This window comes from Macadamia integrifolia, chromosome 9, assembly GCF_013358625.1.
Source record: "Macadamia integrifolia cultivar HAES 741 chromosome 9, SCU_Mint_v3, whole genome shotgun sequence".
Lineage (NCBI taxonomy): Eukaryota > Viridiplantae > Streptophyta > Magnoliopsida > Proteales > Proteaceae > Macadamia > Macadamia integrifolia.
The window spans coordinates 29,295,717-29,313,586 of NC_056565.1; the positions used below are offsets into that span (position 1 = coordinate 29,295,717).

The 17,870-nt window shown below is 38.7% G+C and overlaps 2 protein-coding genes across 2 annotated transcripts in view; one reads left to right on the forward strand and one right to left on the reverse strand.

Moving 5' to 3' along the window:
- The window catches only part of LOC122089879 (tyrosine decarboxylase 2), a 45,973-nt gene extending 34,373 nt beyond the window's left edge, over nt 1-11,600 (forward strand). Inside the window, exons 11-13 of the mRNA XM_042659623.1 lie at nt 3,408-3,531; nt 10,905-11,042; nt 11,141-11,600. Coding sequence (XP_042515557.1) covers nt 3,408-3,531; nt 10,905-11,042; nt 11,141-11,263 — 385 coding nt within the window. The 3' untranslated portion in view covers nt 11,264-11,600. The remainder of the gene's footprint in view (nt 1-3,407; nt 3,532-10,904; nt 11,043-11,140) is intronic.
- A 2,308-nt stretch (nt 11,601-13,908) lies between these two features.
- Nucleotides 13,909-17,160, reverse strand: LOC122090143 (MYB-like transcription factor EOBII). The gene is made up of 3 exons (XM_042659992.1): nt 15,071-17,160; nt 14,699-14,828; nt 13,909-14,566 (listed from the first exon to the last, which is right to left on the reverse strand). The coding sequence occupies exons 1-3, from the start codon at nt 15,207-15,209 to the stop codon at nt 14,122-14,124; spliced, it is 714 nt and encodes a 237-aa protein (XP_042515926.1). The 5' UTR covers nt 15,210-17,160; the 3' UTR covers nt 13,909-14,121.
- Between the last annotated feature and the right edge of the window lie 710 nt (nt 17,161-17,870).

A 17,870-nucleotide genomic window follows, 5' to 3' on the forward strand; every position in this document is an offset into this window, starting at 1 on the left:
TCAGGCACATAAATAAGGTCATCACTATCATCATCATAACAATGCATGAGAGCATGTAGTGCCTCCTCAAATTTTATCCTTCGCCGCTTTCCTCTTATCCCCTCCCTTCATGTCTTCAGCTATCGCCTTAACAATATGATCAAGCACTTTAGTGTATGTAGCCACATCTGAGCAATTTCCAACCAAATGTTGCTTAAGTCTTGTGGCCCCACCACCATAGTTGTCAAGGCGTCGCCTAGGCGTCCAGGCGGTTTGCCTGGGGCCTAGGCGACAGCCGCCTTGTTGCACTGCATATTGCCTTCTGTTTCGGCACTTATTTATGCCAAATATCATTTACTTAAGATATTATTCATAAATAAGCAAATACCCCCTATTTGAATTCAATAAAAATAGTTTAAAAATCAAATTCCAAAAGGATAAAAAGTCAACCCCCCAGTCCAAGAACAAAAACTGGATTTTGGTTATATGGACGATTTTCAACTTTTAAATGCTAGGGTTTTCTCAATTATGAAAATTTTATAAATTCTATCATGTTAAAACATTGCTAAAAACCAAAAGTCCGGTAAAAAAATATTTTGTTTTGATATTCATAAAATTATTTTCATTCAGGCGATTTTAACAGTATTCGCGCACTTAAAAATAAGTTTGACTGAAGCATTACTTTGTCATTGCAACTCAGATTTAAGTAATCTTAGACTTGTTAGAAAGCTGGTTTTATATTATAACTAATACAAAAAGTCTCATGTAAAAATAAAATCATTTGACCAGTCAAACTTATTATAGAATTAGAGCATTTTTCTAAATGTTGATTTTTTATAACTTAATATGACTTAATGTTAATTTTTAATGATTTTATGTGGCTAAATGTTGATTTTTAATGACTTGATGTGGCTTAATCTTGATTTTTTATGATACAAGGTATATATAACTTACTAAATAATGTTAGAAAATTGAAAAAATAAAAAATAACACTTGTTCACCTAGTTCGCCTTAAGGCGGACGCCTTCTTGCCCAAGCGCTTAGACAACCCTCCACCGCCTTGGTTCGCCTTGGCGCCGTGACAACTATGCCCACCACCCATAAACTTCTTGTGACAGTGGTTGCACTCTATTTTCCTTTTATCGCCATCAATAGGCACTCCGCGTTTCCATATAATCTCTCTACTATCACGACTCCTATCACGCCTCCCACCTCCTCTCCCTCTTCTCTTGCCTTCCTCGTTGTCTCCTCTGTTAGCCACTTTATATCACCCTAATGCTGATGCATAGAAAAAAGAATATTATTATTAATTTGCAAGTATATGGTAGCTGCTTATATTTTTTTCTTACATAAAATTATTTTTTAATCAATTTTAGAAAATATTTTAATGACATAATACAACAAAATCAAATATTGTATAGCATAACAAGCATCATGTATGCTTCAAAACACTTTAGCATTAATCTCTTATTTTTATTTTATTTTTAAAAATCAAAGCAAAATATTTTTCCCTATTTTTAATTTTTTTTCAATTATTAATATATTTTTCATATTTTTAAAAAATTAAAATAAATATTTACTGGCTGAAAAAAAAAATTGCTCTAATAGAGTTGTAGAACGGCCAATGGTGAGTAACATATATATAATTGAGTTCCATCAAAGCTATATTTACCATAAAAAGCAACAATTTATGTTGATGGAAAATGCATTTTTAAACCAGAAAAAAAAAATTTATGAACAAAAAAAATTGACTTTGTGAGGTCGTAGATCGGCCTCTAGTGTCTAACATATAAAAATTCTAGCACCATCCAACATGTATTTATGTTACTCTTTAAAAAAAAAAAAAAGGTTTTGGAGAAAGTAGTTATCTTTCCAAAGCTTGAAATGTGTAGAGCTTCAAGTTGGAGTGATCTTCAAGGCAATAGGTGCGATGATGTGGCTAATTAGAGGGCAATAGAGTGAATTTGTGTTGAAATGCAAGGAGGAGCCAAAATATTACCGAAACAGACTAGTTGGAGTCGAAATCTCGACTCCCCCAAATGAAATGGGCTATTTATAAGCCTAAGGTGGTATCATTTCGGTATCTCGCTGAAACGATACCGATATTTTGGCTGAGATACCGAAATATCGACCAAGATATGGTACTAATAGCATTTCGTAGGCTATCTCGTCTCGGCCAAAAAAAAAAGCCCAAAATAACCGAGATCTCGGCGAGATTTTGAACCATGGACTTACCACATGTAAGCATATTATATGCTGTATTGCGACTTGCGAGTGACACTGGGGCTGTTGCAATGATTGTCTTGCATAGAATTTAAATCATTGAGCCATCATTATTGGAGTGAAATTTAAGGACCATGATTTCCTATTTAGCGCATCCACCCTAGTTATATTAGTCAGTGAAAATATAGAAATGGATATGATAGTCATGTACTCATATCCAAGTAATTGCAAAGATCTAGACAAAGGTGGCCATTAGGATTTGTGCGCATACGGCGACTTCTCTCAATTTTAGATCTTATTTTGTATGTTGACAATCGAATAATAATAAATGGGCAGGTTCCCAGTACTGTCATGTGGGAGTTCAGTTTGCACCTAAACTTTGTGGACATGTTACCCACATTGTCCCCTGGTTATGCATTAGTTTTTAGTCCAATCTGACTTCACTACATGTTGGAAATTGGAATAGTGTATTCAGAATTGTTTGATAAGTCAATTCATTTTTATAAATTTTGACCATTCAAGAAGCAAAGGGAACACTATGCCTAGCCATATGATTGAGATGAGCTTATTTTAGCACATGGTCAATCCAGAGAATACCCATCTATCCAATGGGCAGAACGGCCTGGCAGAAACCTTTTAACAACAACAACAACAACAACAACAACAAAAAATAAAAATAATAATAATAACAATAATAACAACAATGACAATGACAATGGGAATGGCAACAACAATGAGAATGAGAACAAGAACAATAATACACAAGGCTGCATCCAATATATCATCTTGAACGGAAATTTTGCTTCATGAAAGCTAGTGGCAGGAAATCTGACTGGGAAGAAATAAATTTTAGGTTAAAGAATATAACCAGAAGAAGTTTTAGATTTAATTATTGTTCCCAGTGGTTGCTGCTATCTTGTCATATGATGTGAAAAGATAGCTGAAATGAATGTCAAATATTATGACTTTATGTATAGAATGACAATAACTTTGGTGCTAGATCCTAAAGGGGTGAAGAATTTTATGTAAAGAACTTTTCTATTATGTTACAAGTTAGAAGTAGCATGCTTGCATTTTATTAGTCATTGCTGCTTATACCATTGTTTCCCTATCTAAATTATAAGGCATTAGGTTATAATACGTATTAATTATAGGTCCAAAGATCTGTTAGTTATTTCCATATCTAATCCGGAGATTCATTGTAGGTCCCTGAAGCTATGGATGGTTTTGCGGCTATATGGTTTGGAGAATCTACAGCATTACATAAGAAACCATATTGAATTGGCTAAAAATTTTGAACACCTTGTTTCTGTAGATAAAAGATTTGAGGTAATCAAATCTCCATTTTTGTAGTTATTATATTGTTACTGTATTGTCTCAATGGTATGCTTATTTTTCCACTTCTGTTGTCATGTGATAACTTGTATCTCAGAGGTTGATGTAGCCATTTTATTTTCCTATTGATGATTCAACTGTTCTCATGTGGATTTCAGTCATTCACATCTGCCTCATACAATCTTTCTTTACCTCTGTATCTCAAACTAATGCTTTCTATTGGTTGCTACTGGATTTATCTGACGTGTATCGATATACATCTCTAGTTTTGGCTATTGTTGGCGCTGGAAATTAGTGACATGGAGTTTAAATGGGTTTCCTTTGCCTAAAGATTTAAATGTTAGGAGAATATGCTGACTTTCCAACAACTGTTATTTGCAAAGGTGCCTAAAGATTTAAAAGTTAGGAGAAAAGGTTTACTTCCCAATTATTGGCATTTGCAAAGCAGCCTAAAAATTCAAATGTTAATGAAAAGGCTTCTTTTACAATTATTGATATTTTCTAAGCTGGTATTTTTTGCTTTAATGTTGTTTTCTTGAAAATTTCTCCACAAAGCTTGATCAGTGTGATCTCAATGCGTTTTTTTGCCACCACTGCTGCTGCTTGAAGAGGAGCTCTGGATATGTTGTCTGTATCAGTATATCACTGTCAGGATTGCGGGAAGTTGGGAGCACCTTGAAATTCATTATTTTTTTGGGTGTGTAAATAAATGTATTAAAGAAAAGGAGGGAGATTACAACCCGAAAGGGGAAACAAACACTAAAAGGGTAAGAAAAGCCCACATGGGCAAAAGACAAGGGCTAAGAAGCCCATTCAACGTCGAAGGCCCAAAGGGCTTCAAGTCTCACATGTCCAATACATCACAAAAGCCCATGTGAGCTTAAAAAAAAAAAAAAAAAAAAAAAGGAAGCCCATCCAAGGGTGCAACCAAGTCAAATCCAGTTAGGGTTTGTGGAAACCCTAACAAACATCTCTTCTTTTCATTTAACCAGCCGCCAATGAAGCATCGCTGGTGAGGAGGGCTGCCTCTTGGGGGGCGCTAACCTTGCGGAGGGCCACTGCCGAGCTTGCAACTAGCCTAGTGGAGGTGACAGCCACTACTGAGCGCCAGCCTTCCAGAGGGCATTGGCGAAGCTGCAGCCAGACTAGCAAAGATGGCAGCCAAACGGCTGCTTGCCTTGCAGCTGGCAGAAAATCGGCAGAAGCAAAGCGAGCCAGGAAGATCGGGAGGCTGGCCAAGCAGGGCTGGCAACGAGCAACTGCAAATCATGCAGGCTAGTAGGAGACCAAGCAGCGGCAGGACAAGCCATTGAGAGAATGATGGCAGCTGGTGTGAGAGCAGGCAAACTGGATTGGAGGCAATGAGGATGCTTGCCGAGCGGGAACCCAAATGAGCTTTGAGATCTAGCAGGGATGGGGATCTAAGGGGCTGGCGGCCAAGAAGGGGGCTGCTGGCCGAGCGAGAATCCAAACAAGCATAAGATCCAGCAAGGATGGTGACCTACGGTGCAAGCGGCCAAGACGCAACTCCATCTGAGATGAAGCTCCAACCGAGGATGAAGAAACAAAGAAAGGAAGGAAAGGAGGAAGAAGAGAGAGGGAGTGAGAGGATGAAAGAGAGAGATGGAAGAAAGAGAGGCAGGGGGAGCAACCTGGCCATGAGGCCAGCCAGGCTGCTCCAAGGCGGCAACCAAATGTAGTTTCCTTCGCTTAGGTTTCCTCGAGGTAAAGGCTCCCCAAAAATTTGAATTCAGCGTTGATATGTTGAAATTCATTATTGTTAACCACTCTTGCATCGAGTTGTTAAATGAGTCAAGGATGCTGGTCACCTGTGTTAGAATGTTAGATTTGTTAGATCTAAAACTGATTTCAGTAGTATGTTTCTTGTTGAACAAAGCTGCAAAATAATAGTAGTCTTCTTGTGGATTTTCATTTTACTGAGAAATGAAGTTAGATCTATCATCATTCCTGAATGAAACAGCCCTCATTTCTTCCTTGGCCCCCAGCCAAAGAAAAGAACACCTCAACAGAGTTGGACATTAAAAGGGATCTTGGGCATGATGGCTTCAATTAAAATTCCTTGCACAATCATTGAAATATGGGAAATGATAGTTTCATCCTGATTCTGAGGAATTTTTTATGAGGATGGATACAAGGAGCATTCCTAAATTTATCACTTGTTCCTAGGGATGTGAACGGATAGTCAAAAATCCGAATTTGGTTCGCATTCGTATTTGTTAGAGGTATCCGTATTCGGGAAATCATTATTCGAGAACTATCTATATCCGTTCGAAAGCTAATCGGATACGAATTCGGATATTCTAATATCCGATCTGTTTAACACTCCAATAATATATTGTATTGACTGTTGATTGATATATATATATATATGTATTAGTTCTTTGGTAGGAATATTTTATACATCATGATTAAACATTTGACCAATATTCCTACACTTGGACCCACCATTTTACTTATAACTCACGTGAAGTCCTTTGCTTAGTTTTAAACTTTCACTTTTACAGCCTAGATTCTGGTGGACGATTCTAGATTCCTCGTCTTCTTCTTCTTCTTTTTTTTTTTTTTTTGCTCTCCCTTCTCATGGCAGTTGCAGAGGTTGAGTTCAAAGCATCATTGGTGGCCGAGCATGGTGATCCTTGAGCGGCTCATCTTTATTCTTGACAGACACTAACGAATTGAACCCTTGTTCATTTCTTAATTTCTTTGCCCACTTGTTACAGTGGGCGAGAAGAATCTGCCCTTTCCTGTGGCGGTTTTGACAGAAATCCAGATTCTAACATGGAAGTTCATTTGTGGAGATAATGTGGTCATATAAGATCTCTCTCTCTCTCTCTCTCTTTGTTCCTCCTTCCTCTTCCCACCCGCTCCATGGGATTTCAGAAAGCAACAATTTAAGCAGAGAGCAAGAGACTGGTATTCGGCATCCATTTACTAAACGATCAAACTGGATAATATCCGGATTCTGTTTACTAAAACAAATTCAAATTGCATACCATTTTACATATACTATCGGATTCCGGACCGAATTTGGATAACAGATTTTTAAACTACTTTGAATTCGGATAGTACCCTATCCATACCGAATTTGGTCCGTCTACATCCCTACTTGTCATAAGAAGAATGGGACAACAGGATTGAAGGATAAGGCTTACTAGAAGTTCTGGAGGAAGTCTTCTTGTTGGTTTCCTGCAAGGGTTATTATATGCGAGGGGGAGAACAATTCTGCATCCGGTTATCCCTAACTGATTTTCCCTAATAAACAACTAATATTACAACAACATCCTAGTGGCAAGCCTTGCTTCTCATTCACTAAAGCAAACTATAAAATGTAGGTCATGACCGCCAAAGACATAGAGGAATTCATCAAACAAGTGGCTGGGGATGGAGCTCTTATTGTGAATGAGTTAGCTGTGTTTGGTAACATTTATGTTCCATAGGACTTTTTCCAGGTTAGAGATATTTTTTTGTTTCTGTTCTTTGGAGTATTTCTGCAAGTTAGAAATATGTTTGGTTTTCCTCCTCTTCTCTCTCCCATTTTTCTATCACGCTCTTCCCAACAAACATGTCAATTGCAATGTAAGCCCCAATGCAGAATGGAATTGCAGTCCAAAACAACCAGAACATAAGAGGCTAATCACACAACCCATGTTGGCCGTCCCTTTCAATTGGCTCATGAACGTAGACCATGCCGAAGACAGAGTGAGGTAAACAGTCTCGGAGTTTTGCATCCGATCTTCAGCTGTGGACACAATGTACATCATGACCCCAGATGCCGCCAACCCAGCTATGACTCCCCCGTTGCTTCCCACCAACGAAGCAAAGATGAATAGGCCAATCTTTTGAGGGCTGAAGTCGACATTGATGATGATGTTGCTGATGAACTGAAATAGGCACCTATTTTTCAATTTCCTTCACTGGGCATTTGAGTTTGCTACACTTTCTCTTGTTTGTTCAGCAATCATTTTATAGATATTTTATGGGTGGTGAGACAAGTTGTGGTGAGGCAAGGGCAAGGAGGGAGTTGAAGAGCTTGGAGGGGGAGGGGGGGGAGGTAGAGTTGTAGAGCACCGGGTTGGGGAAGGGGAGATGAGAGAGATCAGAAGGCTTTTTTTTTTTTCCTGGATGAAGAAAATATAGTTAAAATAGCAAGAAAGAATATACAACCCCGAGGGGAAAAGAAAAGAAAACAAAAGCAATAGTTGCACAACCGAGAGTAGCCCGGGGGGAGGGGGCTGCAAGATGGAGATTGGCAGTCCCCAAGAAACAATAGTGAGCCTATTCCTTAGGGAGTCCTTACATGTCTATGTGGGAGAGAGACAAGTTTGGAGCTGACATCAGAGGAGATCGCATTCCAAACCTTATCATGAGATCTAGATTTGGTAGTCCGTCTTCGAAGCTTATGCTCATCGTAGCACAAAAGGCAAGCTTCCTAGCAGTGTCACAGATAGAATCACCCACAAAGGTCATATCAACCAAATACATTTGCGCAACAGGGGAGGGGGGAATGGGAACCAGGTCAACAAGAAGCAAGCATTCTTTTCCAAATGGAGGAATAGAATAGGCAGCTAAAGAAAAGGTGGTTTGAGTCCTCATTCCTATTCCAATAGAGGCAACAAGCCGAAGGGACAAGGGTGTGTCTGTGGATAAGGAAGGATTAGGTGGGGAGGCAGTTGGAGAGAGCTCTCCGGACAGTAAAAGCTATGGTGCGGAATATGACCCTTGAACCACATATTTCGCCACAAAGCGATTGGATTATGAGGTCTAATGAGGGCCCAGGCTGAGGAGGAGAAAGATTTGGAGGGGGAAGGGGACCAAATAAGCCTATCTTTCCTTCCATGATGACTTGGGGGAATGGGGGAGGGGGGGGAAGGGAAGCCCAAAGGTCAGAGAGGTGGGGAATGGAGGGAGAGGGGGGAGAGGGGGGCCCAAGAGCGATTGGAGAGGATGGAAGAAACCATAGCATCTTTGGGGAGACCGGAAGAGTAGACAGATCTAGCTCCAATAATAGAGAGAATGACAACAGCAGGGTGCCAATTGTTGAGGCAGAGACGGAGGGAGGAGCCATCATCAATGAGAGAGGAGATGGCTTTGTGCCCCAGGGTTCTAAGGGAGAGGATCTTACATCAAAACCATGAAGCATTAGGGGGATGCTTGCAGTCCATACGGAGTCCCTTTTGAAAAGGTGAGAATTAACCCAAGAGATCTAGATGTTGTTATGCTTGGAGACAATCTTTCTAGCAGCAGATTTAACATCCTGGATCCTTCTAATACCAAGACCACCTTTCGATTTGGGAGACAGACAAAAGCCCAAGTGAGGGGGCTAAGGAATCTGGAGGAATCATTTCCTTTCCAAAAGGAAAGAGCAGAAGAGTTATTCACCAGTAGATGTAACAAGATTGCAAGACTGATCTAATGAGCTCCAGACGGCGAGCATAGGCGAGAAGCTTGCTCTTCCACAGCTGAAGCTTCTTCGGGATAAGGTCCAACATAGGGGTACAGTGGTGGGCAGATAACCTAGCAGAGATAAGAGGAAGGCCAAGATAACGAACAGGAAGGGTTCCAGGAGAGAACCCAGTGAGGGCAAGGAGATGGGCTTTAGAGACATCAGAAACTCCATAAAGAAAGAGATGGGATTTGAGAAGGTTGACATGAAGACTAGACAATTGCTCAAAGGGGCTGAGAGAAGACATGATGGAAGTAATGGAGAGGGAGTCTACCCTAGAGAAGATCATGAGGTCATCAACAAAAGCCAGATGGGCGAGGCCAAGAGATTTACTCTTAGGGAGGGGGGAGATGAGGTGGAGTTCAGTGGACGACTGAATGGATCTGGAAAGGACTTCCAGGACAAGGGAGAAGAGGAGTGGGAAGAGAGGACAGCTTTGGCGGATATCGATAGAGGAGGGAAAATAACCAGCAGGGCTACCATTGACAAGAACTGAGAAGCGGGAAGAGGAGATGCAAGAGTGAACCCAGTGATAAAAACATGAGGGAAGGGCATGGCTTGGAGAACATTAGAGATGTAGTCCCAGCAGATAGAGTCAAAAGCTTTGTGAAGATCAATCTTGAGAAGAGCAGCCGGAGAATGGGAATTACGATCGAATCCTCTTACCACTTCTGTTATTTTGGTGTCCAAATGCCTAGTGCACTTCTGGAGAACATAAAAGCTAAACAGACAGGCCAAACATGTTTCTATTCTTTTTTGTTACTGCAGAACAAAAAAAAAATTAAAAGTACTTCTTCAGATTGTTAGCAACAACCGCCTTAATTGAGCCAAGAGAGGCTGCTCCAGGCCAACCTATAACTATAATATTTAAAGTGAATAGGGTTTTCCTTAGCTATGTAATGAGGATAAAAACTTGTGATTTCGGGTGCAGAAATGGGATGAAATGCTCATTTGCTTCTCATTTGCAACATACAAGTTGCCTCATGGAAAAGTGGTCCATTTTGGGCATCTCCTGAGCTTCCAGTTGTAAAATCTGAATATGAAAAGGATTCCAGGCCTCTTCTGTTGAAAGATTCTTAATAGCATGTGCTCTGTCCCTCTCTTTTTCTCCCCCATCTTTCAGGTCCTCCACCACCACTAGTAACCTGGCTCTGCCGTGGTGTTCTGGTGGATTGACCCAACCCACTTTCCCAAAGAATTGCAGAATATAGTTTAAAAATCTGAGTTTTGAATTCTAGACACAGAAATTTTTTCATTTTGAATTGTATTTGTTTCTAATTCTTTTTATTTATTTATTTATAATTTATTTATCACATTAGCTGACGTCACTGGTTCCCCTGGGTCTATCTGCCTGTTGGCCAAACCTGCTTCCAGTTTTCTCAACTTCTGGATCAGTTATTAAAACATGATCTTGCAGTTAACTACTCAGATTGTTCCTTACTTTGACTTTAACCCACTCAATTTATACCTGCCCATTAAAAAAGAACGAAAGATAATTTATATTTTTCATGGTTTGAAGAACTACCAATATGCTCAAATTGTCTAGTAGTGATCCAGGTTTGAAGTAACAGTAGATAGTGATTTAATGAATTGAAAGAGGAAGTGCTTGTTTCATCATTCACAAGGTCTCTCAACTGTTGCAGGGTGTAAATGATAGAAAAGTACATGGCCTTGTGACTTGTGAGAGTTTAATTTTCAGCTAATTGGTATCACTAGAGTAAATTTGCATTCATTTTAGTTTTTTCCCTTGTCAGTGGAAAAATTATGTAAAAATTTAAGCAAAACAGGGGGCTCTGAACATGATTCTTTCTTTATACATTTTCTTATGTCCATCGTGAAAGAATTTTTTATATATTTTTGCAATCAATTTCATGGCTTCTCCATTACCTTTGCATCTGTGCAGATTGTCGCGCCTCGGACATTTTCGCTTGTTTGTTTTCGCCTTTGTCCCCAACGTGATGATCAAGATCACTGCAATAAACTGAATCATGCCTTACTGGAGGCTGTAAACTCAACTGGAAAAATAGTCATATCACATACGGTTAGCCCATTGCTACCACATGAACTTTGTTTCACCTGGTTCATATTTGCATGGTATTTGTGGTTAAATGGCTCTATTTCTTTAACCATTTCAAACAGGTCCTATCAGGGAAATACATTCTACGTTTTGTGGTGGGAACTCCACTTACAGAAGAAAAGCATGTAATTGAAGCATGGGAAGTGTTGCAAGATGGGGCCACCACCTTGTTAGGGAGGTTCTAGAGTGTGAGTTAAGTAAGTTTGCTTCATTCATACATTTTCTAGTTGTTGAAGTTCACCATCTTTTAGCTATTAAGCTGCAACAGAGCCTCTAGTGTGCTCTTTCATCTATTTCACTGGCTGAAATTATTGTTTCTACAATAAACGCAACAGCTATTCATGTATGTTGGCTATGAGTAGTGATGCTTTAATGGTGAACCCTGGTCCATTGGCATCCTTGATATTTGTTGGCCAAAGAATATTTGTTTGAGAATTTTTTTGCCAAGAAAATAGTGGTCTGTACCAATAATTCTAATTGATAAAAAGTAAGAAAATAAAAATAGAAATTACCTTTGATTTTTTTGGGGCAAAGAATTACACTTGATTTGGACTGAATTGCATCTTCTCTTAATAAAATTTTTCATCCTTCATCAGGGAAAAAAACACCTTTGATTTTTTTGGGGTAAAGAATTACACTTGTTTTGGACTGAATTGCATCTTCTCTTAATAAAATTCTTCATTCTTCATCAGGGAAAAAAAATGAATAATTTAAGCCTTATCAACATTTTTGTTTCTTTATGATTCACATTCACTTGACTGTTATAGAGAGAAGTTTTTTTTTACTTCCAAAATAGATTGAGACAAGCATTTATATTTGACACAAATTGTTAACAATTCTTCTGAATAAGAAAAATGTTATCAGTTCTCATCCTTCAAATTTAAATTACCCATTTTGGTCATTCAGTGCCAATGTTACACGTTTGAGTGGTCCTTATCAAGTAACCACCCCACTAAAAAAAAAAATGATCTTTGTCACTCCAATGACTTAACCCAGTCTTATCCCAACTAAATGGGTCAGTGTCATGGGTCCATTCAGCTCTATTCAAAGTCATACTCATTACTAGTCCTAAGCAATGAATGTCTTTCCTCACCACTTCTCCTAGAGACATTTTAGGCCTATTTGGTTCTTTTAACTCCTTCAATCTGAATCAAATTCCCTCCACACTGGAACATTAAAAAGCCTCCATTACACATGCCCATGCAACCTCAAACTAGTTTCTCGTAACTTATCATGTATTAGAATTTAGAACTACTCCTAAATTAGTTCTATTTGTTCATCACTTATTTCTTTCTAGTTTGACCATTCATCCATCTCAACTCCTCATTTTAGCTACTCTTAATTTTATTTATATGTTGTTTCACTGCCCAACACTCAGCTCCATACAAAATTACTGGTCATGTAACTGTCTTATAAAGTTTTCTTTTCAGTTTTAAGGGAATACATGGATCACACAACACTGCGGACTCACCTCTCCACTTCATCCACCCTATTCTAATTCTTGTGCAACATCATCCTCAACTGCTTCTTTATTTATGATTGAACCTAGATACCTAAAATTTCACTTTATGGTATCTTCTTATCATCAATATCCACCACCTCACTTTCAGTCCTATACTACTCCTATTGTTAATAAAATTACACACCATATACTTTCTATTTGTTCTACTTATTCTAAAATCTTTTGATTCCAAGGTTGACCTCCATAATTCAAACTTTGTATTTATTTATGCCTTTGTTTCATCCTCTAGAACAAGAAAAGCAAACACCAATGGATCTAATCTTAAATATCTCTAGCCAGCTCACCTATGATAAGTGCAAACAAATATGGACTTAAAGTTGATCGTTGATGTAATCCAATTGTAATGAGAGTTCCCCCATAGTTCTATGCCAGTCACTACACTATTATACATATCACCCCGGTGACTAATGAATGTAATTTTTTCTATTGAATAGAAAGCCACTTTTTTTTTTCCCTTTTAATTCCTAATTTAAATTATTATAAATTAGGTATTTATAAAATATGACCAATGGAATGGCGATTCATCCTATCATATAACATAAAACTAGCTAAGATCATCAAGTGCCAGGTTATATATTATATGCAAATTCAATTTTCTTTTTAAAGCTGAAAAGCAGCAATAGATAAAATAAACTGTAATAGTTTCTAAAGACATGAATCAACTATCCATATCAGATTCATGTAAGTTTGACCATTTGTACCTAGTCATATATCTAAACCTTCTCTCTTTCACACCTTTAACCCGAGGATTAAGGAAATAGGTAACCAGAAATCCTTATTTAGATTGCTGAACTGCTGTAGTTTTTTTTTTTCAACCATCAATTGATATGGGCCAAGGCTTCCAATACATACTTTCATTTAGGTTAAAGCCCATTCCAGGATGGCCCTCCAATTCTATAGTTGGTGTGTCATGTAAGCCCTTGGAATATAGTTAGGCTTCTGAGCCAGCTCACCAATAATAGGCTTGAGAGAGGTTTTGGCCTGGGCCTAGCCCAATTTCCATTCACAGTTGGGCTTGGATGGGATCTTTATCAAACCTAGTTGGGCTGGGTAGTCATTTGGACTTGAAAATCTAAGCCCAGGAGGCCATGGGCCAATTTGTTGCCCAACTGTGTCATCTAGTGGGCATGGCCTAGGGGCACGCAGGCTATTTTGGCCCATTGATAGCTTCATTGCAGAATAATATGGTTCACAATGTTTTCTTGGTATACTCTTGGTCTGCTCCTATTATGGAGGTGAAGTGCTTCAATATCAGATTGATTATATGTATAAATAATGCAGAACTTGCATACATGGTTGTAAGTCCAGAGAACTTTGGAACTCTCATTGCTTGAATAGGTCAAAACCCAAACTTAAATTCATTCAAAGAAGCCTTAACCTTTTGACCAAAAGAACACTTATATATATGAACAAGCCAATTATGGCTACAGGTGGGATATGCCAATCAGTTTATAGAACAAATGGCAGATTGAGATTTGTTGACTTCAATAGGGTAGACTTGCCAACTAACTGAAAGCTTGTTCAATAGAAGGGGGTGAGAAGACTTGGCAAGCTTGGTTTACTGGTTGCACATGTGGCATCCATGTTGGCATGGTTATCATCTAAGTTCCACAGTCCTCCCCACAGAATGTCATCATTCAAGGTCTCTTCACTGTTCAACATAGAAGAGAGTAGGCATTGCTCCTCCGAAGAGTTGGAATACATGGAGACCATCTCCTGCCTCACTTGAGCTCTATGCTCACTCTCATCAAGTAGAGACATGATATTTTTCATGTCAATTTGGTTTTGTTGCTGTTGTTGTAGCTGCTGCTTTTGCAGCTGAAGCTGTTGTTGTCTAAGGATTCGAGTTTTTGACTTCTCAGCATGTTCTGATGCAGCTTTTCCCTTTTTCTTGAAATGAGTCCTCCAATAGTTCTTGATCTCATTGTCTGTTCTCCCGGGCAAGCTCTGGGCAATTGTTGACCACCTGGGACATCAGATTCTTCAGGTATGTTGTTCAAACAAGCACAGAGAGCACTTCAGAAAGAGAAACCATTATCCTATAATGGCCCAGTTTCATACTTCAGAAACTGAAACATATATGACCCGATTGCCTCACCTGTTTCCCCACCGGGCATGAAGCTCTAGAATGATGTTCTCTTCATGTGGGGTTATCTGCCCTCTCTTGAGGTCTGGCCTCAAATAATTCACCCACCTCAGCCTGCAACTCTTGCCATTCCTTCTCAGCCCTAGCCAACAAACAAGTAGAAGAAGTAAAGACCGAGAAAATGCTGAGATTCTTCTGCAAAATATTCACTATAATCCAGTGTCTATGCATGGTGCAGCATGAGGAGTTAAGAAATTATACAGAATAACACTAAAATAAGACAGTAGACTTGCACAAATGATTGCATGGTTGAGCCAACACAATTGAGTTGAATAACTGGGTTGGGAAACTAGTAACAGTTTTCAGTAGGGAGTGGATTGGTACCTGCAAATCTTGCCACAGAGTTCCATCTTCCATCTCCATGCAACCCGACATATTCAATGAGCAATTTATCCTCTTCTGCAGTCCAAGGCCCCTTCCTCCAGCCTTCTTCTATCATTCCCCAGCCCAAGTATCCTGCCATCACTTCCCAAACTATAAACCAAGTTTCCTTGCCTTTATCAGTAATAAGCTTGGCTTCCTAGTTGTAAGACATTAGTTTGTGATTCTCCTGCATATTTATATCTCCATAATCTGCCTCATCCTGTCTTAATTAACTGTCCCTATCAAATAAATCTCAAGCAATCTCTAACCCCAAAAAAATTACATAAATAAGTAAATAAAAATAAAAACAAAATCCATGTCGATCTCCTCTATTTGTTGGGAGGTGATCTTCAATAAAGACCACTCCACCAAACACATGAAGATACCAAAATACCCCTATATGCAAATTTTCTTCTGAGGAATGTTCAGGTGTTACTCCATGTCATATGTTGCATGGATCAGCACTTCCTGATGGTGACCTACTGTGCAGTAAGGTTAAGTTGCAGTAGACAAACCAATCCAAATAGCATAAAAAGGTTCAGAAGTTTGATCATTTCATAACTAGTGGGCATGTTCTGTATTGGTTCAGAGGCTTACCTATATTATCAATTGATCCAGGCCATATAATAAATGGGTCATACCCTGGTAACCAAATGATAAGGTTGCTTCATTGCGTCTTAGTGACCGTGGGTTTGAGTCAGGAAACAGCCTTTTCGTGAAGTGAGGGTAAAGTTGCATACATGATGACCCTTCCCAGACCCCACAGTGATGGGAGCCTTGTACATTGGGTAGGCCTTTCACCCTGGTAACCCAAAATCCAAATTATTACTGTTTATTTCATATCTATTATTTCTTGTCTATTACTCGTACTAAGATATGGGGGATATTTGGGATAACCTAGAAATGCCAACACTTTGGTTGACATTCCTTAAAAAGATAAATATGTGAAAAGGAAATAACATCGAAAGGAATTATGTAAAAGGAAAAGAGAAAGTATGTGGCCACAGCCACGTGTGGGTAGGGCTTATGTCATCACTGTACTATGAAACTAATTACCCTTTTGAGGTCACATAGCTTTAAAGGTAAGACAAAAGAGAGAATATAGGCCAAAAAACCCTAGTGGGAAGCAGTTGATGTTTAATGTTTTCCTTGATAAGTGATAACTACTAGTATAAGACCAATGGGTAAACCCCATCTGTTCTATTATATGCTTAGCATCTCTAATTGAATGTTTTGGTGATTGATACCTAGTAGTCCCCCTTAAATCTTTCTTTATTAGACAATGTTATTGTAAAATACCATTTTTGGTTATTGGGTTCTTAAAATATTTGGAATGAGATGCCATGGTAGGGTCTTATAACGTGTCTTTGCTTATTAGCTGATTCTATCCATATGCCTATGTAATTGGTGAATGGGGGAACCATAGAAAAGAACAGCTTATAAGCTACTTGTCTTTAGTTTAATGAGATGGTTTCAGTGGTTTATACAACTAGTTACAAAGGAGGGTTTTATCAAAAAAAAAAAAAAAAAAGAAAAGAAAAAGAAGGGGTTTTTAAAAATGGGCTAAAGGAGATGGCATGGGGCTTCTCACATCCTTTTTTATAACCTGAATGACCCTTCTGTGTAGATTGAGATAAGAATCCTTGATAACGCCAAGGATTGTTGTTGCTGTGTAATCTTTTCTCTCTGCTCAATCTTAAAAGCCAATGCCAGTGACATTTCCACTAGGTTCCAAAAGCTTAAGCATTTAAAGATTTTAAGCCTAAGATCTCATTGGGTTGGTCCCCTTAAAAACCTTTGTTTTTCCTTCTCTCAAGGTAGGCAAGCTGGGGTTAAAGTTAAACTTGCTATCATCTCATGGTTGCGTTACAGAACATCAACCATTTTAAAAACATGAAGGATTTGAGTGTGTGTACTTGTAATTTGACCATTACCTGCCATTGATAAATACACATGCTCAGGGGAGTAATGTTTGATCCAATCGCGAAGCGAACCCGTCATCGTCCGATTGAGATACATAGTCAAACATAATTAGTTCTTTATTATCACATTAATTTAATCCATACTCATCACTTGCAGATAAGGGTTTAGTGGACGACCACTGGGTTCCCTCTTTCTTTTCAACTTTTTTTAGGCCTTGGAGCTTATATGGAGGTCCAAGTTTCAAATTCTTCAGTTTGACCTTAGCTGCAAAAAGGTCTGAGAGATGATATTGGTTGCAAATGCAAGAAGCAGACCAATTTTTGAGCTAAAGGGTCAACAAAGAAAGTTCTAGTCATAGTCCTTTTAATGTTACCATGACTGGCTGAGATGCTTTCTATTAGTAGAGTTGAGTAGGGGTCAACAAAAGTCCATTTCTTCCAGACCAGTCAAGCTATGCTATAATGCCATTGAGATTGAGGCCAACAAATGGAACTTCCCACTCAACCAAATCCTTTCTTTATTTGACCAAACATGAGGGATTTTTGTGTTTGTGGTGAGGAAGCTTAGCTAATTTGTAGGAGTTCAAATTCAACGTTTCTTTGACCATACCCAACTCTTATTGTTTCAACCCTTAGTGGGCAGGCAACCTTGCTTATAGAGCTTGAATTCCCACTTAAGAGAGTGAGAGATCCTGCAATCCTGAAACTAAAGCACTTGCTAAAGTTAATTAATAAAGGCAAAGTGATAATACTAGGTCGATAATGCATTTCAAAAAATCACCCTAGTTTTAATTTCAAAACGTCCATTAATGATTTCAAATGCTTTCAAAGTATAAATG